The following is a 24,359-nucleotide window of genomic DNA, read 5'->3' on the forward strand; positions in this document are numbered from 1 at the left end:
TTTTGCGCAAAAGCACCTACTTTTGCACAAAATCTTGCCAATGTAGACACAGCCCTAGTGATACAAAGACCACTCACTCAGCTTATTCAGATATTTGTTCCTTAAATTTTTTTCTGTATTTTGGACATAGATTTGAATGTCTGAGCTCTTCTTCTCTTGCAGCTGGCAGCCTCATTCTATTTCTTATTTAAAAACGAGGCAGCTAACCAATCGCTTTGCTTATCTTCTCAACAAACCCAAGATTGATGCTGGGCACAGGAGTCCTTTAGCTTTTGAGGGAGAAGATTTTGCAGATTTACCCTATAGAGAACATGGGGGATAGTAGTATTATGATGAATGTGTGTGCCTCGATTTACTGGTTCATTGTTATAGTGCTGGCTGTAGATGGAGCTCTCCTCATAGAAGGACAGGAAAGTGGATGATGATACCTGATAAACCTTAAAGCCTGGTGCTCAAAAAAGACAATTCATGGCCCAATTTTTCTGAAGTCTCACTTTTGTTAGGTTCTCGCTAGCAAAGTCATAGAAAGGGGAAGAAATTGACAGCAAATAGATGAAGGCATGCGGCTCTGTTACAAACAGACCTGAAACACACTGGAAGATGAGGTGGATGCAGGTTGCCTGATGACCGATGCTTTTGTAACCCACACACTTAGGGTATGTCTAGACTACATGCCTCTGCCAACAGAGGCATGTAAAATAGGCTACCCGACATAGTCAATGAAGCGGGGATTAAAATATCCCAGGCTTCATTAATATAAAAATGGCCGCTGTGCTGTACTGGCTCAACTGATCGTCGGCACAGCGCGCAAGTCAAGACGCGGATTGGTCAACAAGGGAAACCTTTCTCAACTGCTCCGTTATGCCTCATGAAACTATGTTGGGTAGTCTATTTTATATGCCTCTCTCGGCAGAGGCATGTAGTCTAGACATACCCTAAGTGTGTGGGTATGTGAAACAAGGTATAAGGGAGCGGTAGACAAAGACTTCCCTTGTTGACCACTCTGCGTCTCACTCACACGCTGTGCTGATGATCAGCTGAGCTGGCACAGTGCGGCGGCCATTTTTATTTTAATGGAGCCAGGGATACTTAAATCCCCGCTTCATTGACTATGTCAGGTAGCCTATTTTGACAGAGGCATGTAGTCTACACATACCCCTAGTGTGGTTCACTGTCCCATGCAATGGCACCTAGACCACAGCAACAACTAAGAACAAGACACCTCTACAGCATGGGCTGAGAGCCAGCTGGCTTTTAGCTCAAAGAGTAGAAGCTCCCATACTAAGCTCCAGAAGTACCAAGTTCAAATCTGCCTGGTGGTGTTACACTTTGTCTTCCCAGCTCCCTGGGACAAACAAGAGCTACACAAACATTCAAGGAGAGGGTGAGTGGGTTAGAAAAATTGATTCAGCTGGATTGTTTATTGTCTGAAGATTTGTTTCTCTGAATACCTTGATTCTGAATAAATAATTCTTTGCTTCATGAAACCTGATTCGTCACTGTAATTACCACTTGATAAAGGTCCTGAAGGAGGACGACCTAGGACCGGGGTTACATACATTCAGATGTGCTGAGACATTCATAGTTGGTGAACAGGATAGCTGCAGCTCAGCACTTGATCTCAGAGAAGCACTGCAGGGTCCCACCCTGAGAGATGAAAGCAATGAGATCCATTACCTGGGTGGGATAACACTCCAAAGGAGATGCAGCTAGCCTGGGAACTGTGACATACCCAAAGTACTAAGGCTGGTCCCACAGAGATAGAACCAGTCCCTCAGTGGAGTAAATATGCATAGCTGTGCAAGCTTATACCTGCTTAGGTTAGATTATACAGAAGAAAGTCATCCATGCTTCCAATCATTTTTCAAACCAAATCAAATAATAAGAAATTTGTGAAACACGCAGAGTACTAAAGAGGAAATGGCATCAAACATTTCACTGCAAAAGGACAAAAGTTCTTCAGTTATATTCTCAACCTCCTGAAAAATACCTTCCCTTCTGAACGCAAAAATGTCTATATTTATTGAATATGGCAAAGGAGCTAAGAGGAAACACTAACAAAAGCATAGAGATGACTAAGCCACTACTAGTCAAGAATTTCATACAAGGAGTCATATCATAAGATCACAGAATCCACAGAGAAAAAAGAAAATGAGACAACTGCTAGGGGAAAAATACCCATGGGGAATAAGTTATTTCTTACCCAGTTGCATGACAATATTTACTGAAAAAGCAAACTAGTTAAAGAGCTACCCTTTAGTTGTTGAGTCATAATCCAGAGAAAATGTGCAATCCACAATGAAGGACATAATGAAACAATGTAATTAGCTTTCTTTAAAAAAGAACTATTGGGGTAACTACATTCTATTTACATAAGCAGAACACAGTTTAAATAAAGAAATAATTTTTTAAGTGAACACAAATTCTTGGAGTTGAATATCTAGTCTTGGTCTCTTGTTTTTACATAATATTGGTCATTGTCATGTTTAGTTCAGAGTGATGCTGAAAGTTCCTCTCTTTCCAAAGTACTAAATGGTTCTTAATTAGTAATTTGTTGAAAAGGATTACATATAATCTAAATTGAAAGGGAAAGTAATAGAGCTGGAAAATGTCATGCTATATTAAAATGAGCAAATGTAGCTTCCCACAAATATTTTATGTATTCCTTTTTCACAAACTTTACTTTTCTAATCTATCAGCTCCTGAAGTTCTTACTGCTAATCACCAGGGCCCACTTACTTTATGTATAGGTCTGTCCTTACCTAGCTTTTAGTGGGAAATGGAATGTACATTTTGGTTGCTTACTTGCCTTTATATGCCTTTTTATTGCCTAGACTTGATATGATGGGACTTTTGTAAAACTGAAAACCAAGCACATAATTTTAATATCTGAAAGCCCTTTCTTCAAGTTTGAGTCATAACTCAAATCAAGGAACGTAAATGATTGATAAAATAAGGTGGTTCAACATAATAAAGCCTCTATTTAATGGATGCGTGTCATGTTTTATTCAGAGATTTTTATGGAATGTACTTGGAAGACTTGAACGAACAGTCTTCAGGGCAAGTTTGAAAAAATTGGTATTCATCAGGGCAAACACGTCATGCCACATTGACTAATGTGATTGATTCAGCTCTAGTCCTATCTGTTTCTTTTTACAAATTTATTAATTCAAAATGGATTGTTTCATACCTGACGAATAACACCCTGCTCTGTTGATTTAATGCACCAGAATTTTTCCAGTGGCTCCAAAACATCTTTCCTAGAAACTTTAAGGTCTGTCAAGGATGCACACTAATCTTCAATAAAAAGTGTCTTTGAATATAAGTATTCATGTTTTATCTTTTAGAGTAAGGATTTAAGCTAGGGTTTTAAAAAGCATACCAGTAACTTCAGAGCATAAATTACAGTGACAATTGATGGGACATGCACTCCCAATTCATGTATTTATTTCTGAAAGTGCCAACCTAAGGCCCTGAATACAAGTTCCTGTCCATCTCTGCTGAAGTCAACAGCATTGTATTTGGGCACAGGATTTTGCCAACACAGAACCAACAACAGACCTGGACATTTATGACAAAAAAAATCCCATAACTTCCCTATCTCCAGACTTCAGCATCTTCTTACAGTGTTGTAACTTCTGGAATTAATTGCAGGTTTCTGCTTGTTCCTTCTCCCACCCCTGCCAAAAGCCTGGCTAATGGCAGTGGCTATCAACAAAGTGAGAGGCAGTAATCAGATGGATGGGAAAGAAATTTGATATTTCTACTATGCTGTAAAGCAAATTTCCTTTCTATGGGTCTGAAGCAAAGCCTTCTGTAGTCAACAGGAACATAGGCTCTATGGCCCCATCCTTAATATAAAAGTCTTCGAACATGGACTCTGATACCCATGCAGATCCCTGTAGATCAGGGTCTTCATGTCCCAGTCACCACACACCAGAACTAAGGGATTTGGAAACATGTGAAACCTTGCCTGTGTGTCTTTATTGTTGAGATATCAGCAGAGGTGAAAGTAAACCGGTGCTCCGAGGTACACAACTTCAGCAAGAGATGGCTGAGCTGATGCAAAAGCTAGCAGGGACATAGGTTGCAATAAGACAGTATCCGTAAGAAATTTTAAGTTACTTGTACCGCTGAATACCAGTTCTGAATATATAACATTGTTTCCTTAGGGTTCTTTTTCAGAAATTTCCTTTGCTGTTTTACTTCTAGGGCTTTTTCTGGACAGTTCATGGTACAGATACATTTTTTGAGGAAAATGTTCTTTACATCTGATATATTTTTTCATTCTGTTCCATAAATGACTATACACTTTATATAGTTTGGGAACAAAAACACAATATAATCTTTGTTACCAGCCTTGACAATCGCATTGCTGATTGGGAAAAGGTGTGACACTATATGGTAGCTCATCTCGTTTCTTTTTGTTTGCTGTGCTAAATGGAAAACATTGCCAAACATGGTGAAAGCAGCAGTGATTCTGGAGAGTACCTGACCTAGAAAGAAGAATCAGGAATTCCTGAACTCTCTACCAATACTTATTATTAGGTTAGTTGCTTCCATCAGAAAGGAGGAAAATCATGCTAGCAGTACTTGTCTATTATGAGGCTGCTCTACCGGGGGGAAACGCTTGCAGCATCAAACTTCTGTACATAAGATTTGAAATTCTTTCAATAGACAAGTGATGCAAGAGATTGACTGGATCAGAAATTGATACGTTCACTTCTCAGCCAAAGTCACACGGTGACTGTCTTTTTAAGCAACAATGGGTCTTGCCTCATCAACACTTATTTTCTCCTTCTGAGGAGGTGAGCTAAGCACATGTCACATGATAGGTAAGTCATGCAAAAAAAATTATTTTGGGGGTGAAGACAAAACCAGAAGCCTCTGTAGCACTAAAGGGGTAGAGAGAGAGTAGACAGCCTGGAGAAGAACATAGCAGGGGAAAGTGTCCCTGACAGAGGCTCAGCCTAAAAAGGAGGACTGTGGACTGACTCCCTTAACAGAAGGGAAGGATCTGAGTGTCCTATAAAGATGAACTGGAAGCTCAAGGAAGGCAGGTTAGGGGCTGATATTGAGAGGAGAAGTGGTCTCTCCAGGTCAGGGTTGAGGCACACTGGCTATCCAAGGTTGGGAACCTAGCACTGCCACTGTCTGTGTTATACCTGGTCTGAACATAAAGGAAATTTCAGCTTCTCCTATCAATACGGGTGCTTCACCTTTCACACACACTTCATTTCACATACGAACAAATTGCCTAAGGAGGCTGTGGAAGCTCCTTCGCAGGAGATTTTCAAGGGGAGGCTGGATAGTCCATCTGTCTTTGATAGTGAAGACTGCATCTTAGCAGGGAGTTAGACTAGACTAACCCTTGCGATCCCTTCTAACCCTATGCTTTGATGACAAATCTTGACCATTTTCACAAGGGCATGGAGAGTTGCTCCTGCCAGGAACTAGTGTGATTCTGCTCCGTAGAAGGGCTGTACCCAAGAGTGTACACAACTGCTGAACTCAAGCTCTACTGGGATCCTGGTGTGCAGGGACTGTGGGAGGGACAGGGCTGATGGTACCTCCCTTTGCAGATCTGCTAGATATTCTCTACTACTGCATGAGGGGAAAAGAGGTAAGGACATGAAGGACTGATGAGGCTATTCCAGCTTTGAGATTAAAAGAGCAGCCACAGGGTAGTTCCACTATTACCTCATGACTTGGAAAGGAGGAATATTTTCCTGCTCCATTCCTAAGGGAATGACCCCAATCTACAGCCCTGTGGTGGGGTTTGGATTTGGAGCTTGAATTATTTTGTCAAAAAGGCACATACATTCTAAATTGGCTGATGATGACTGACAGTTGAGCTATTATAGAACAGCAGCTGCATGAGTAGAACACCAATGCTTCACTTCCTGAATACAAATTTTTAAAATAATTTAAAATGTCTTTCACTATTTTAACAATAACCCAGATCCATTTTTATACCAGCAACAGCCACCTGGATTCCCAAAATGTTTCTACAGTTGTACTACCAGCCTGACTGAAAACACTTGCCCTTCTATATATACACAATACCCAGGGGGCAATCTGTGACATCCCACTTATGTAGTCCCATTTAGATCAATGTCCAGGTCAATGAGAGTAGAGCTGGCCCAAAGATCTTCAAGTACAGCTGCTGTCATGCCTTATAATTAACATTCTAGTAGCAAAGTAATTATAACCATAACAGTGCATTTGTGAACTGGTAAATTCATGGTAACATGTATTCCGGATTAAATTGGTGTCATGATGCAGAGTATGGAGACCAATAGTATTAAAAAGATAAAGCTTAAAGAGAAAATTGCTGCAGCAATATGTTGGGTTTTTTTGTCGTTTTTACAAACTCACTCTTATAATCAGTTGTGCAAATGAGACACCAGAATCATGGAAAAGTGTGATTATAGCATGGCAAGGAGAGGAGAAAAAGATTATTTCTGCACTAAGAACATCACTGAAAACAGGCTTACACTGGGGATGAAGATAATTTTATGATAGATTCTGTTAGTTGTCCCAAGGGTTGCCTCTGATCTTCCACATATACAGAAGAAATTCCACAATCCTGTACATTTAATTATTTTAAAAGAAAAGACATCCCAAAGCTGCAGATATATGTTTTATATAAAGGTGGAATTGCAGTTATGTGCAAAGGTGTTTAAGACAGAGAAAAATACAAAACCTATTATATTGTGGCTCTTAACAGACATTGGTTTAAAAGAAAAATAGTTACCTGAACTATCATACCCACATACATCTTCCTGAAAATATTCTGCATGGCATGAAAATAGGTTGAGCAGCCTATACTGGAGTCAATCATCATACATGTTGGGCCAGATCCACTCCTGGAGTAAATCAGCATATCTCTATAGACTTTAATAGCACTACACTGATTTATACCAGCAGAGGATCTAGCTCACCAACGGCTAGACTGGGTCTAGCCTATCAAGATGCACAAGAAATCTTCCCTCTTTTGAGCTTCTGTGCAGTCTGTTGCTAGCCAAGTTTCTAGACTGAGAGGGAGACTAGTGAGAGGGTGGCAGGGACCAAGACACCACACTCGCTACACAAATAGCTCCATCAGAGGAAGCCCATGCTCTACACTTTCAAGGGTATAGCAGTCTGCATGCTTCCATGCTGTCACATGCCAGGTTGCTTTGGTGAGTTTCCATTGGGGCTGCCTATTTCCCATCACCTCTTCTCTAAGCTCAGGAGGTTTCAAGAAAAGGTGCCTTGGAATTGCAATTTCAAAACTGAGCATGAATGTTTCTTTCGTTAACATAAAGACAGACAGGGGCCTAGGGCCACCTTGTGTGACAGAACCTGCCTTCCTCCTCCAAGTAGTGTAGAACTCGACATACTTTTGGCCAGCTCAATTTGTACACAATCCATCTTCCAGCCCTTGCCACGTGGCCAGGTGTTACAAAGACTGCAGCTTTGTGGAAGGAATGAGAACGTGAACAATATGTAGTACTTCATGTTGCTGAGAATTTGCTCCACTGTGTCCTCATGCTCATTTACTTTCTCTGTCAGCCAGCCAAAACTGTTCCTTATGGCATTGATCGCCGAGAACATGCCTGGGTACAGGAGACTCCAAAAGATTGGCTGTACATTCCCTGAAGCTTTGGGCTAGCCTTTGATCTTATTGCTCATCTTTACTGTAAGCATTTGTCCAAATAACCTACTACTCAATGGCCCCTCATTACCATGTACACCGGTTATGGGAGTGTTAAAGTTAACTATGCTCCACACAGGATAGGGTGTGCCCTCATTTTGGCAAATAGTTTATCTCAAAAATGACTCAGGAAATTAGAGGTTACCAAGAGTCATTTTCATTTAAGGAAGGCATCCCACAGGCTTTTAAGTGGCCTGCATGATTTGTGCATTTTCATCTTTTCCTCATAGATTGTGTTCCAGATTTCGGCATTGACAGTTTGAGAGTTATACCCATTACCTAAAAAAAAATTTCTTCTTTTCTGTCTATTGTGTAGTACACTGTGTATTATCTGCCTGCCCAGGACCTCACAACCCAAGGGTATCTGCACTTCAGTAGTGCAAGTGTAACTAGTCTGTGAATCATTTTAGGATGCTTCAGGATGAAAGGGCCCATAGAGGGATGTAAAATATGATCACCAAAATATTACTGACTGCACCAAACTTAAGTGGCAGACACTAGGAATTCTTTATCCATGAATATATAAGTGTCATTCCACTCCAGCCACTGATGGATTTTGTTTATAACAGTGAAGGACACAGGTTATCATAGGTTTTCACATGTTCTTCTTGTAGGGAATTCATATTTATGATGAGAATTTCTGAAAGCACTTGCAGGGTGTTTGTGTTTAATGAGACATTTCTCTTTTACTATGAGTTAGAACATTTATTTTATGGAGCATTTCACAGAGAGCAGCTCATTGATGATTGGCATTTTATAACCTCCTCCCCCACTAACCAGAGAGAGAGATAACAAGGTCCCTTGCATAGAGCTCTTAGTGAGACCCTAGTTAAAGGGTTTAAGGCTGCATTTTTAAGGGAGCCTAAGTAGTCAGGCAGACAACTCCTACTTAAAATCAGTGGGAGTTGTCTGACTAACTCCTTTTAGGCTCCTTCAAAATATCTCAGCTTGAATAAATGAGGACACATTATTGGTCTTAAATGAGCCCCCAGTTTGAGGTTTAAAACAGATAGACAAACTACAATCTTAATTCAAGCATTGAAATAGATAGCCATTGCATACCTAACCCCATATCTTTCTGTGCTTATAGATTCCAGTTCTTTGAATAGTGACCTAGTAATGTGATCTGGCCATTGGATACCATGAGGGCATGTATGAAACAAAATTTACTATGAAAAAACCCCAGCACAGATACATTTTACTGTTGAATTTCCCCTCTGCACCAGGAATAAAAAAATGCTAATGCTTTAACTTTTGATTTTCATGCTGTCTCTCAGAATTTGTAAGCCAAGGTGATTGTTGATCAATACTACCATTTTTATGTAGGAGGTGATAGACAATAGCATTTATTTCCCTTTAAAACCTGCATCTTCTGATTAAGTGGATGGGTTAGTGTGGAGGCTGTCTGAGAAAACAGATCTAGGTTCATTATAGGCAGGGCCCTGCTAAATTCACAGCCATGAAAAAACACATCACAGGTCATGCAATATGTTCTCCCCCCATAATATCTGGTCTTTTGTGTACTTTTTGTTGCACTTTTATCCTATATCATACAGATTTTATGAGGGAGACCAGTGTTTCTCAAATTGTGGTCTTGACCCAAAAAGGAGCTGAAGAGGAGTCACATTTTTAGGGATGGGGTGAAGGTTGTGGTATTGCCACCCCTAGTTCTGAGCAGCCAGAAAGAGGCAGCTGCTGACTGAGGACACAGTTCTTCAGGCATCAATGCAGAAGTAAGGACAGCAGTACCATATTATTCTTTCCACACTTTTGTGCTGCCTATGGCAACAGATCTTCCTTCACAGCTTCTGGCCAGCATCCACCGCTCTACAGCTTTGAAGGCAGCAGTGGAACCAGCAGCAGTGTGAAAGTATAAGTAGCAGTATCAACCCCTAATACCTCTTCCACACACACAATAAGCTTGGGACATCTCCCCCACTTTTTTGGGGGAGGAGGAGAGGACACTTACAATTACAACACTGAAATTTCAGATTCAAATAGATGAAATCAGGAAAATCCTATGACTGAGAAACTGACCAAAAATGACCAGGAATTAGGTTGGGCCCTAATTATAGGGCAACAGGTTTGCCATTCACAGAAATGCTGAAGAGAAGCTGCTTTTAGAGAGCAAAATATTTCTGAATTGACACTTCAGAATAGATCACTGGTCTACCAATGTGTATTTTGACTTTGGCCATCTGCTGCTCCTTTATCATAAAGAAAGGGTTTTCAACCTGTGGTCTGTGGGACCCTCAGTATCTGCAGATTATGTCTAAGGGATCCACAAAAGGTTGTTATTAAACACAACAGTGGTTTTCAATCTGGGGTCTACTGACTCTATTGAGGTCCATACTTCTACTTTAAATTCCCTTGGAGGACCACGAATGAAAAAAAGTTGTAAACAACCTTCATAAAATATCTTCAAAAATTTTCATTTGAATCTCTAGATGCACTTGTTCTTTAAAAACCATCCACTCAAATGAAGTGCCTAAATATTAAAACTATGTGAAATTAACAATTTCTCACTTTGCAATTGTTTCCCACAATAACGTAGTATTTTGTATTTGTGAATCTGAACAAAGGAGAAATGTCAACATCCCTTCGAAAAACATAGTTTGTTGAGGGACAGGCCAGATAGTATTGCTATTAATACTGATGGACAACATTCAAGTGGAAATCTCTGCTGGTCACTAAATCATCCCCATTCTCATTCACATACACACCAACTTAGTAAGATCAAAGTCACACTAATAGCACACACCACCCAGGGCTTTTTTTAAAAAAAATCAGGAGAAAATCTTTATAAACCATTAATCAAAACTAGGTTCTGTAAAACCTAAAATCTCTCTCATCCTCAAAACCTTATTGTAGAACCCTGGCATATCTCTGCCCTGATATTCTAACAGAGGAGAAGCCAGAATTAACTCATGCCCATGAGACATATTTCTCAGATCTTGGATCGGGTTAATGCAGATGGCATTATGTGAGTCAATGGGACTATTCACAGGAGTAAAACAAGAAGGACCACCTCAAAATATCCCAAGATTTGGTTCCACATGAAAACACCTACTCATCTCTGTTTGGCATTATGGGCACAACTATATCCTTTCATATTCTAGAAAACTCTTGCAGTAAAGGAAATTTTTTTTGTTAAGGTAGGAAGGGAACTTGTTTTTCTCCCTCTCTTGCTTTTGAAAGTTCTTATTATTGCCTTGACAGACAGACGGACAGACACACAAAGAAATTCAACAGTACTATTCACGTTATTCTTTGAAAACAGAAAAAAATGGCATTAATACAAGAGAAGATTACACCTCTCAACAGGCTTCGTAAAAAGTCTCTCTCAGCAATATGCTAGAATATACCTTACACTCCATAACACAGTGTCTCAAATTGAAATTATCCAACGTAGAAAAATTGTAACATAATATTCTATCATCTTGAAATTTAATAATCCATAGTAATCTTTTGAACACCACTTTGAAAAATTACTTTTAATCTCTCTCTCATCTAAAAGCACACAATTTTTTCCCCCTACATCAGAGCTGCGTGTTTATGGAATCTATCCCACCAGATGTCATCAAAACTTATCCCAGAGATGTGACAATAAAGCTGTACTTGTAAAAATGCCTTTTCTGTCCACAAACAGCCTTACACATACAAAAAACAAAAAAACAAAAGCCCACAACAAATGTTCTATAGCATTAACCTCACATTTCAAGGAGTTTCATTCCACCAAATAAGAGACAGTTGAAAGTTAATGGGAGTTGGTAAACCTAACTGCTTTTGGTACCTTTGAAAACCTCTACCTTCTTTTATATATATTGACCCTTTTCTCTTTTAAAAATCGTCCTGTTCTTTTCTCCTCCACTGGATCTCTACAGCATCCATATTGTGCTTTTGCTATGATAATACACACAGTGCTTTCCAGCTTAGAAACTATCTGTAAAGATGTTTAACTAGGGTAAACCACCAGAAGACTACAGAAATTTTGACATAGTATTCATTCAAAGATGCCATACATTTCCCATGAACCTTTTTTATCATGCAGCCTCTATTCATCTAAAAGAGCACAAAACCACCACAATCCATTGAAGTACTTTACACTGATTTCTCCATCCACAGTTTGAAGAATACCTCCCAAATCTTACAAGCACGTCTAGCTATATAGACTAGTGGGCCTAACACAACAGAGAGTCCCAGTCCTGACTAGGATGTCTTCTGCTGCTTGGACACAAACTATCAACTGTAATTAGACATTAGTCAAAATACTTCAACCAGCCCTACCTACAGCCGTTGCAAAATGGTGCTAAGGATTACAGATTTTGTCAAACAATGTAAAATGAATGTCTAAATGTCTACTTTTGGCCTTCTGCTGGGACTTTAAATATTTCCATAAGATTTTCACGTTATTATTTGATTTTCATTTTTTTACTTTTAAAAATAAGTATTTTTAGGAAAAGATGAATGCACATTTGAAAAGAGTTTTGAAAAATATTACCATATTGTCTCCAATCCACAGACGGAGGCAAATTCAGCCACAGGATTAGGTTGTTCAGATTATTTAAATAAGATGGCAGTGAATGGAACCCTTTCTGGTTGTACCACACCTGAGAAAGAAAACAGATATTACATGAAAGATGGCCTGAACCAGAACCTCAGATCCAAATACCCTGGAATATTAGTTAATTTCAAATACAACATTATGTAAGATTGCAGGAGCTAGGTGCTTCTCTGCAGAGCAGTATACATGGGATAGGGTGTTCTGGGTGGATCAGAATCAAATGAGCTGTAGAGTTCCTTTGGTGGGTTACAATCATCATCAGCTTTATTTATTCAGGGCTCTCCATCCAACTAGCAACAAAGGAAGAGAACTCTTAAGTTAATGGATTACCTAAACTAGACCCTTGCATCATGTCAGGTCAAATACACATGAAATACATAACTCTCCTATTTGTGCTGAAAAGGTAATATTAATTGGTTTAATCTGAAACCCAGTGGGAGAATTTAGAAAACAGTAAAACTTTGAAATACTTTTTAGTGTTGAGATTTCAAAATGAGATATGCAAGCAATAAAAAAACAACAATCAGAGCTAAAATGTGCTCTGACCTTATGCTCAAGAAGAATAGAATGGGACAGGAGAACTCAAAGGCCAAGACTACATGAAACTAACAATGCTAGCCATTCCATATGAGGCATTGATGGGTGAGGTCAATAACTCATCCATACCTATTCAACAGAAAAAGCATGAATAATATTTCCCTTAATGGTTGCTGAAACATGCTCCTCCCTTGCACAGTGAGAGACTCTGGGAGGCACTGTCCCAGAGCTTAGGCACAATACCTTCTTGAACAACACAGGTCTACACTACTGTTATCTTTATGGAACAATCCAGCACACTTAGCACCTGTTTCTGACTGGGCGCATCTACACTGTACTCTAAACTCAAAATAAGGTACACAATTTGGCACATCTATACAGTGCAAAATTTTGAAATCAAGTGCTATTTCAAGCCATCCCTTATCCCTCATGCAATGAGATTTACAGGAATGGTGACACAGTGCATCTGTTATTTCGAAAAATATTTTGAAATAATGGGTGTGTTCTTTGGACGTGGGGTAGCTATTTCGGGATACATCTCGTATCCCAAAATAGCCTTGCAGTGTAGATGTACCCTCACAGCCTGACCAACATGCTTCAGCATTTAATAGAATTACCACTTAAGGGTGAGAAAACAGCATAGTCTCCATGCCCTGCCAGATGATACCAACAAAAAATGGTGATGAACTCCATTTTTAGTTGAATTTGCTAATGAATACCTGTCTACAGGAACTAGGCTGACCTTCAACTCATTGCACATGGGCAACCACATAGACATGGAGTACAGAACTATGCAGATCAGAGAATTGTTATTAACAAAAGGATCTCATTTTTGGAGGGGAAAATAATTCGCATCGCTCTAGGATATAGCTAGCTCTTGTGACTGTAAATAATTATAAACCGGGGATTGTTTTCTGGCTCTTAGGATTCTTCTGTGTTCTAGTTTGAGATCATGACAACTATATAATCAGCAGGGAAGCTACTAATGGTTCAAAAAGAGAGCAAAATAGACACAGAACAGGCCCTGGGCCTCCCATATAAAAATGCAGGAATAGTCTCCAGATATTCAACTTTAAGGCCTCTGCCATTCCTGGTCACCTGTGCAACCATGTGCCAGCGCTGAATCAAAACCTTACTAGCCAGTGATGCCAATTCCCCAATACACCATCCCATTTCTTCCTCTATCTGTTCTTTTAAAAACTTTTGAAATAAGAATGTTAAACATACATAATGGAATCCATGGCAATTATGCACATTGTAAAGACAAAAAGAAGCAATTACAAAAAACAATAATGTAAGATTTTGCTGACATATCCTCAGTTAATTGGAGGTAGGGGAGAGATCTCAATAAGTAGTCACAGAATAGCCTAGTAAATGTCATAATTTAACCAAAATAATAAGGAAATCAAAAAATGACAATATAGCATTGTCTGTAACAAGAAATTTAGAAGTCCTGACCAATAATTAGAATCACTGCATCTTCAGAGTATTTGCAGCATTCTACATCCCAGAGTGCAATATAATTATGTAACTGAGTCAGGCCATCAGGAAATAACTAACTTAAAGCAGAATATTTAATCATTTATAATCTGGCAAAAAAGAAAAAAAGTCTTTGATGTTACCTTTATCAAAAGATGCATCTAGTTCTTTTTCAAGAGACTGACTATAAATAATTTTGAATCAAGTGACCACAACATTGAAAATGAGATACTGGCACTTAACCTCATCCAAAAACACATGCAGCTATGCTAGACAAAACACTGCCATGTGTACAATATGTTTTATGGTGAGGGAAAAGAGTGGGGAGGACTCTGCAGATTAAACTTGGTTTTCTAATTGGGTCTGGTATGCAAAGCCCTGGAAAGTCTCCCTTCCAACACAGGACCAGTTTTAATGCTCAAGTGTGGTAGAACCGAGACACAGGAAGCAAACATGACAGAGGGCTTTGGAGTGGAACTAAAGAGATCTGGGCCCAAGTCCCATCTCTGTAACTTCCTCTTCCTGCTTAATCTTGTCTTATTGAGTCTGACTTCCTGTGTGACTATAGATGAATTGAGTTATCCACATACCTCAGTTCCCCATCTCTATAAGGAATATTTTAAGAACTCTGAGGTGCTTGGATATTACAATGATAAGGGTCATAATGATACCGTGTTAGATGTGTATTCATAGATAGACATATTTTGCCATGCATCTATATTTCTGCATCTACCACAAGGGGAACAAAGTAGGGGTTTGAAATGCTTTGAACGACAGCACATATTTTGCCAAGATTAGTGCACATGTTCTCCACTGACAGGGATGGTCTCCACAGATAGAAGAGTTAATATCCAGGAGAGTTCCTAAGAGTTCTATGTCCCAATAATGCTATTACCATCTATGTCTTCTTCTATGCCAACTGTTCTTAAATGTTTATATTTTATTTGGCTCATTAAAAGTTGTGTCAGTCTCTTTCCTTCTTGAATATCTATGAGTAAAATACATCCCTAGAGGAATTCTGCATTAGAAAAGCAGTTGGCTATTCCTTAGATTAATGCTATCAAATTGTGAATGTATAACATTTTATCCGACTATCATCTGACAAATTTCTCTCTCAGTGGGAATTTTTCCCCCCTCCAGGTTAGAATTACCTTGTGAATAGACATAGATCACCACTTTGGGATATAATCAATTTCTGATTATCTCAGCTCCATGAATATGTGACAACTTTGTGAGGTCAAACTAGAAAAAAGGCCTGTGCTTAGTGACGGACCACAACAAGAACTCAAACTGTCTATAAGAGTCAGGTTTTTCAGATATTTTAATACAATAAGTTCTTCAAGGACATGTCTGAATATAAATCTTAGCACTTATTTAGCACCAATGGATCGACCACCACTATTGCTTCCTCATTGGATCAAGGTAGGCTTGGAAGCAGTTCTTTGCTTCAGTTTCCCTCTTAATGAGGCTTCTTTAAAAAACTCCACACAAGTCCAATGACAACTGGGGTCTGATTTTATTCATCTAAAATTCACCAATGGAAGAAAGCTTTCCACCTCATTCTTAAGCTGGGCACTGACTCTCATCCCTGAGTACTCACTTTCTCTGTTGTCTGAGCAGCAGGAGAAGATGCAAGGCCTGACTCGCCTTTGGGCCTTCTCTCCCAAAAGAAATCACATTTCCATACAGGCTTTCTAACCAGTCACACTCTTCAAAGCAGAAGTGTCCCTTCCTCAAATCAGGGACCACTGCAGAAAAATCCCTTTTTGCCTCTCCTTGAGCATCCTCCTCTTCCTGCAGTTTGAACTGTTTGACCCTAATAAGGTGTGTCTCCTTAGTAACGTGAATTAGCTTGCCTCAGGCCTCTGACACTTAAAAGGGCAAGCCACCTTGCTGCAAGACCTTTATAGGTCAGATTACAGATAGAGACAATGAACACACAACACAAATGAGGAAGGGCAGGGCAGGAGAACAAGATGAGCTGTTGAGTTCTGCTACATGCTACTATTCCATGATAGCCATCTTTGACTGTTGAATGCCATAGTTTTTCTTCCGATATGTTTGGTATGTGATGCATACCGTGGCTGACTTTTTGTTACATTCCTGGAACAAGAGGCATTCAAGGTGCTAGCTACCTTCCATGTTTTGGCTGGGTATTGTTAAAATTGGGAGTGGAAAGCTAGTTGTCATGCACATCCTGCAGCGGAGAGGAATAATTTGAGAAGGACTCAGAGGTTTTCTTCAGTGTAATGAATTGTACAGTAAGTCACTTCATATGCAAATTTCCCATTTTTAGTCAGGAAAGGCTATGTAAATGGTACATTCGCTGTCTTGTGAACAGGCCTGAAAGGTCAAAGTAAAAGACTGGTCATTAATTATTGAAAGGTTAATGCAATAATTTGACACTACATCAGTCGAAAACCACTTCAAGGAGGTAGTTTAGATAACACAGTGCCCTTTATAAGTCTAATGCACTATTATGTAGGCTCTAAAAAATGAAGCTTATTCACGAACCATACAGCTATAATTTATCCTTGTGCTGATGACAGGTATAGTAGACACCAAAGATAAAGATAAAAAAAAAAAAAAACAGCAGCCAGAGACACACAATATATTGTAGCCATCTGGACTAATTATGCATTGATCAGGACCAAGACCTGAAAGCTGCAAGAAATTTGGAGGAACATAAATAAAGATAAGATACTGTCACAGGTATTTTTAGCAATATAGGTAGGATCTCTCTGGTCTGGGACTCTCTGGTATGAGAACATCCATGGCAGAATTGTACCCTTAAACATAAAGAATCCTGCTGGACCATGGATATTGCCAGACCAGAGACCCATGGGGCCAGGAGCACAGTCAGGGCTAGCAGCTGGAAGCTGGGCAGGGGCACAGTTAAGGGCTAACACCAGGAGCAGGGCTGGGAGTGTGGCCAGTGCTGGTGACTGGGAGCACCGTTGGCAGGTGGGAGGGAGCCCAGCACTAAGGAGTGACAAATGGTGAAAGTGGTGTAGGATGGCAGGGGATGTCAAGAGGCAGTACAGACTTTTGTTCCAACTCTGGGGACAGATGCCGCTCTGACAGGCCTAGGCATCTGCACCAGCAGCCCCTGGGCAGACACACCCAGCTGCTCCAGTGGCCCAAAGGACCACTGCTCTGGCAGCCCTGTAGCTGGCCAGTAGCTGCTGCTCTAGTTGTCTCAGGGATGACTGCATCAGTTGCTTCAATCTCATATCTGCTCCTGGGGTAGGTTCTGAGCCACCTCAACCCCCCAGGGCTTCAGCCACGGGGCTACTGTTGTGGTGTTCCTGGGGCTGATAGCTCCATCCCTGCCACTGCAGAAGTCTGGAAGTCTCTTAAAGTCATAGGATCTGTGACCTCCATGGCAGAATTGTACCCCTAAACATAAATAATCATAAGGAAAATGCAAATAGGTATGTGCGGGGGTTTTGATGGACAAATGTAGATGTCAAAGGTACCAAACAAAACTTTAGCTGATAAGGGTACCTCCATGTCCCATATTATTAAGTAACCTTTGGCCCCTGCTGGAAATTTGGTGCTAGGCTTTGGTAAATGGTTCCACCTCTACTTTGTTTACAAGAAACAAAAACGTTTTTATCCACTTTCTAACCAACCCATGTACAATATTTAAGGTCAGGGCTTCTTTCTGTCCGGCTCCAGTTTACTCTCAAAGGTCATCTCCCTTAACATACACTGCAACTCACTTCTTCAGTGCCCTTCATGCCAATGAAAGCAGAAAACAGAAGTCAGTCACAGAGACCCTGAAACACACCTTGGAGATTGCTATTCCTCTTCATATTGCTGGACTCACACTCTAGCAGTTCTCTGAACTGTTTTATGAGACTTAAAGACTGTTCAGATTGTTTGAAGAAAATCTTACAACCAATGGAAATACACTAAAATCTGCCAGACTGATAATTCCCACTGGACTCTAGATGCCATTCTACCTTCTATAGTATCCTCTCTGGAAATATTTCGAGTGATCTTCAAAGGGGGTTAAGAAAGGCCAAACTTGGTGGACGGTGGGTGGACTATTCCCTCAGTCCCTGCCTCTTCAGTCCCTTCATTAATCAGGAAAATTGAGGTGATGAGAAACAGTGCAAGACAGTATGATTTACTGGTTAAATATAAGTCTTGAAGCTGAGAAATCCGAGTGCTAAGCCACTGGCTTGTTATGTGACCACATGCAAGCCATGTGAACCTCACCATGTTTCCATCTGTAAAAGGGAAATAATATATGCTAATATTTGTAAAGTATTTTAGAAGCATCTGATAAGAGCAAAGAATGATTTACTTATTACTCTTGCGGTAACTACTCCTCTCACCCACATCTTTACTTTTCTAAAAATCAATGAAATTGCTATGTATATTTTAGTTTGCTTGTTAAATAAAATAATATTGATCACAAGACTGAAACAGCCATCAACAAAACACAATTGATAGTTCACTTTACTTCAGTCAATTCCAAGATTGATTTTAGTAGGAATGGATAGGAAATAAAGAAAAAACTTAGGCCAGTTATGAGGAAATAGTCTTAAAAGTGAGCTCACTTAGGCTGTGTCCAGACTCAAGGGTTTTTTGAAAAAAGTAGCCTGTTTTTGAAAAAATTTCACCTGCGTCTCGACTACAGCCGCATTCTTTCGAAATTAAATTGAAAGAATGCGGCTTTTCTTTCGACTATGGAAAACCTCATTTCATGAGGAAGAACGCCTTTTTTTGAAAGTGCTCTTTTGAAAAAAGGCGTTCTTGAATGCAAACAGGGCTTTTTCGAAAGAGAGCATCCAGACTGTTTATAACACTGATATGTTTCTAACTCTGAATAAAACATCGTGGTTACTCTTTCAAAGATTTTCAACTGAACATGGACTTAATACAGCTTTTAACTGTCTTAATGTACATGAAAGAAGCACAGAAACTATTTCTTTAGTTTGTCAAATTGTTTATTTAAACTTTCCCTTTTCTTAGTTTATGTTTAACACTGTTCTGTATTTTATTTGCCTTTTTTTAGTTTGGTCTCTGCTGCTATCCGATTATGTGCCTCCAATTCCAAATGAGATGTGTGGTTAACTGATCAGTTTGTAACTCTGAAGTTCTACTGTATGTGAAGTGCCAAGGAGTTAGGAACCTAAATACTTTGACACTGCAACACGGTTTGGACTCCATGTGTATGTCTTACCTTAGTCAGAGGCTTAGAGTATGTTTTATTCAGTTTTAAGTCTTGAATTTCAGGGGATGTCTTCACTCCAAAAGACCAGCCTCCATATCTAGCAATAAAAAACAAAATGATAGGGAGTGGTCAGTAGCTTTCCTCTCTTAGCACTGGGAGAAACATTTTCTTGCAACATAGAATTCACAAATATGTTTACTATTATGTTTTACATTTTGAGTTAGAAGTACAACTTAGCCTCATATATTCATCACATTTTTATTTGAAAAAGAAGTCTATCCACTATTGAATTCTCTGAGTGCCTGGAAGTTAAGTCACTGACAGTGTGGCATCATGGAAGATGCACCAGTTCCAAAGTCAATTACCTCTGCACAGAGGAAGGGCAATCTAACTCCCTTTTGCCAATTTATGCAGTACATAAATGTAATGTTGTCTGCAAGGACTCTCAAGCATAATCCCTTGATCAGGAGGAGGAAATGGGTGCAGGCATTCCTGACTACCCTGAGTTTGAAAAGATTGATGTGAGGGACCTCTATATGGACAAGCCACCTGTCTTGAGTCATGAGGACATTTAGAAGAATGTTCCCTCCAATAAGGGCTCTGAGGAGCAATGACTGGGAGGCTTTTGAAACAAGGGGCCCTTTGCAAATATTTGCTAGGTCTTGCTGCCAGTCTAGGAACTTTTTGATCCTGGGGGGTTATTGCAGATATTTGTCTAGTCTGTCTCTCATCTGTAAATGGAACTGATCCACATCTTGAGACATCGCATGTGAAGCCTGGAATGTGGTATTACTCCTGTGGTTGCTGTCATATGCTTCAGTGTAGGCAGTGTTGGGGCACTGGCAGCAGTATCTGCCTGATATTTGTGGGCTGCTTTAAAGGGCCACTATGAATTTGGCCAAGAAAAAGGGAATCTGTATTGTGTTAGGAGAGCTCTGACCATCATGAATTTTTGAGCTTTCACAAACCTGTTGACTGGTCAGAGGTCTAGTATGCGTCTCCCACCTTGCTTTCTCTGGAGTATTAGGAAACAGCAAAGGTAAAAACCTGAGGTAGTGGATCTGTCTCTCATGCTAAGTATGAACAATCTCCAAGACCTATCTGTCTGATGTTATACATTCCCAGTACTGCAGAATGTTGCCAGATGGTAGGCAAATGAGTGGGAAGTGATGGTCAGTTGTAGCTCTTGGGCAGACTGGTCTATCATGCCCTGACCAACACATCAAAATTGGTGTTTGGAAGAGGATGGATGGGATGCAGAACATTAGATGGATGGTATGCAGAAGATGGTATGCAGAAGATGGGCCAGATAGTTTAGGTCCAGTATCACTGAGTCAGGTATTGAGAGGTGCATGATTTGGTGCTGGGACTGTGGGCTATCTTTCCTTTTTTGTCCTGCTGTACAGGTGCCCAGCAAGCAGACAGCGGCCCTAGAATCTTTTAGAGAATGAAGAGAGGAATCAGTCTTCTTTATGAAGAGCCTGGAGGCTTCAAAGGGAAGATCTTCAAGGGTCAACTGCATGTCTTTAGGGAAATCCAGTCGGGGTAGCCATGACATATCAATCACTGTTGGGAAATGGATTGGGCTTCTGTATAAGATACATTCAGAGCATATTGTAGCATAATCTTGGCCACTAGCTGTTCATCCTGGATGACTGCTTTGAACTGGTCACAGTATGACTCAGATAGCTGATCAATAAAGCTGCTCATTTTCAAACAGTTGACATCATAGTTCACCATTGGGGCTTGGTAACAGGCAATTGGAAATTGCAGAATGTCAGAGGAATAACTTTCCTCCCAAAGAGGTCAGACACTTCCAATCTCTTTCATAAGGAGTGGACCGCATACATTTATAACATCTACCAAGATGAAGTTGGATGGAATGTAGAAGAGGATAAATTCCCTCTTCTTCCAATCTCTTTCATAAGGAGTGGACTGCATACATTTATAACATCTACCAAGATAAAGTTGGATGGAATGTAGAAGAGGATAAATTCCCTCATCCTAACTGTGACCTAATATTTTTATTGGCTTACTTGCACATAAGGCACCACTGATGCTAGGGTATGCTGTACAGTTTGTGGGGTCAAAGACAGCATCATTAATATTTGAGAAGGCTGTTTTAGAGAACAAGGAAGAGCACAGCATGTTAAGGAGCTTGTGATACGTGCGATCATCTTGGTGCCCATAGTACTGAGGATACTGAGCATGTTGGAAATAGTTTACGGTTTGCTCAAGGTTTACTTTGGGGACTCACTACTATTTTATTGATGACTTGTGGAGGGGTCAGTGGCTCATTTCTTTAATCCATGTTGTTGGGGGCTGAAAGGGAAGACTCATTCATGTCTACTAACTGACTCTCACTGTGAGTCCAGGGAGGTTGGAGGGCCTCCTCCATGATGACGATCTTCCACCTCAACTCCCTGTCCTTGAGAGGCCTGGATCTGAGCTGCTAGCAAAATACCACTCTTCTGTGCACAAGGACCGACCCTGAGAAATCATATGCACCAGCCTTGCTTATCTGCTACATAGCTTGCCTCTTTGCAGGAGAGACATTTCATGAAGCCCAGTGAACTGCGCATATTCTGCGTGTGGGGAAGGGTTCCTGATGAAAAAGTGTGTGCGGAGAGGAGCAGGGGGGTGAATAAAATCTTTTGGGGAAAAAAGTACTAAAAGAAGAAACTTCAAATAGGACTGGGGAGATTAACCATAGAAATGTAAAGGAAGATAATGGTCACAAACATGCTGCTAATAGCTCCATCTCTAGCCCGGGAAGTTGAAAAGGAACTGGGGCGGTTAGTCTGTATGCAGTGGCTACCTTTGTGGCAGGGCACAAGGAGAGAAAGTACATGTGTGGGCCGAATGGACATTGATATTGACGTTCTCTGATCAGCAGTGCAGGGACACAAGACACCTACAGCAGAAGATCCACATGGATACTACTGGAAGAACAATGTTAAAGCTACCTTTCTTTGTCTGTAGGCATGATTAAGTATTCCTCCACATTGAAACCGGAGAGGTTGTAAAGGATGTGCCCTTCTTGGTTCTTCACATACACAACAGACACATTGAAGCTTGGGCACTTCTGGAAAACAATATACATGAATCAGCAAAGTTATTTTAAAAACCTTAGACACTGTTTAGCCATGATTCTAAATTTACACTCAAACTTTACTGCCTTGTTTTTCAGCGGGATTAGCTTTTATAACTTTTCAGCAAATTAGATATGGTTTATATGTGCCCAGGACATCTGAAATCATGGTAGCTGTCATCAAACCACCTTCTATTTCTGCTGTAACCTTATCAGTCAACTTTGTTTTGAAAGCATCATTTTTATGCGTGCAATTTTAGTAAGGTTTACAGCAGTGAAAAGCCAATAAGACTTTTACAGTCACTATCATTCATCTGCTGAAGCTGAAAACCCACAAAAAAATACATTGATCAGATTATGAGGGGTACTGGGATTCAAATTCACATGATATATTTGATAGGAAATACTGTACATAAAGATGTTTTTTAATGATTTATTAGAATTCTCTCCTTGAGTTAGAAAGTGGGAAGAAGATACAACGATGTGGTATCCAGTATGGCATCCTGTAAGCTCATAAACCACTATCAATACCAAGATCTCTTCCTGAGAGGCTGACTTCATTTTCAAATGTGAGGAAATGAACTAAAAAATACTGTTCTAACCATTTGCAGATTTCTAGCTTCCCTCACGTGGGAGTGAAGAAACTTCAGTCTTCCCACTCTAAAAGCAGGCCAAGTTTCAGTTATACATTGTTTTATATTTTAACACTAAATTTTATACATTGAGGTTTGAGTCCCATATTGTCTTTAAGGCAAAGTTTCACATGCTGATGTAAGTTCAACTCCTCTGACTTGCGTTACCTCAACTGGAAGTGCATGAGAATGTAGGAAGGCAAAATTTGGTCCTTAATATTGCTTGTACTGTTTGTAAGGTACATTGTACGCAGAGAACAGATCATTTCCATACAGACAGATTCTCCCCCACCCCAAAGCTTGAGTCCTATTATCTCCAGAACAAATAAGAATAAACTACAGTAATAGAGGGTGAAAACGGGACTGAGATCTGTTAATTCTCATTACAATTATAAGAGTATTGTTGGATCCAAATAAGGGCTTGGAAATAGATGAGGAGAAATGTGCCCACAAATCCCCAGAGTGTTGATGTTCACAAGTGCTTACGTTGAAAAAAAAAATGTTCCCATGTGCAGGTGCCAGCCACCTTTTGCATCCTTTGTGCTACCTTGCATAAAAGGACTGTCTCCTTCTAGTGTTTCACAGGGTTCCCCCTTTTAACCCTAAAAGGAGACCAAGAGCAGTCCCTAGCCTTCTCTGCACTGGCAAGTTGAGTTTGATAGCCATGGATCAAGTACTGCTAAGACAGGTTTGACACCCAAATCTTGGTTTTGTTGCACTTCTCACATTCAGATTTATAGAAAGTTATATCTGAAATGTCTGACAGCCATCTTTGGGAAAATGCATTTTAAAATAAGAGATTTGTTTCCTAGACAATACCTTCACAATGATACATTTTTGGAAGGTACGATAGTTTCACAAGGTTGACATCATGACTACAAGTGTTCTGTTCACCTGCAGACTAATATTACTTTATACATCATTTCCCTGAAAACTTTAGAAAGATGAAGTCAAAGCAATAATGGAGAGAGAATGAACTCTCCAGTCATAATGAGGCCAATCTATTAGTTTCATTTTGTTAAGGAATGGGATAAAATATACCTGATGTTCTGTCATACACCTGCATGCATCCAAGAATTTCTGTAGTGAACTATGCTCGGTCTGCCAACATGAACTGTGGTTTCTACCAGAGCAGAAATAACAACAGGAACAATCATTAAAAGATATTT

The 24,359-nt window shown here is 40.0% G+C and overlaps 1 protein-coding gene across 1 annotated transcript in view; it reads right to left on the minus strand.

Moving 5' to 3' along the window:
- Positions 1-24,359, minus strand: part of ABCA13 (ATP binding cassette subfamily A member 13) — a 281,165-nt gene that overhangs the window by 78,029 nt on the left and 178,777 nt on the right. Inside the window, exons 45-48 of the mRNA XM_006136374.4 lie at positions 24,232-24,313; positions 22,434-22,552; positions 19,477-19,564; positions 12,201-12,309 (exon numbers count right to left, since the gene is read on the minus strand). Of these exons, the coding sequence (XP_006136436.3) occupies positions 12,201-12,309; positions 19,477-19,564; positions 22,434-22,552; positions 24,232-24,313 (398 nt within the window). The remainder of the gene's footprint in view (positions 1-12,200; positions 12,310-19,476; positions 19,565-22,433; positions 22,553-24,231; positions 24,314-24,359) is intronic.

The sequence above is a fragment of the Pelodiscus sinensis genome, chromosome 2 (assembly GCF_049634645.1).
Source record: "Pelodiscus sinensis isolate JC-2024 chromosome 2, ASM4963464v1, whole genome shotgun sequence".
Taxonomy (NCBI): Eukaryota; Metazoa; Chordata; order Testudines; family Trionychidae; genus Pelodiscus; species Pelodiscus sinensis.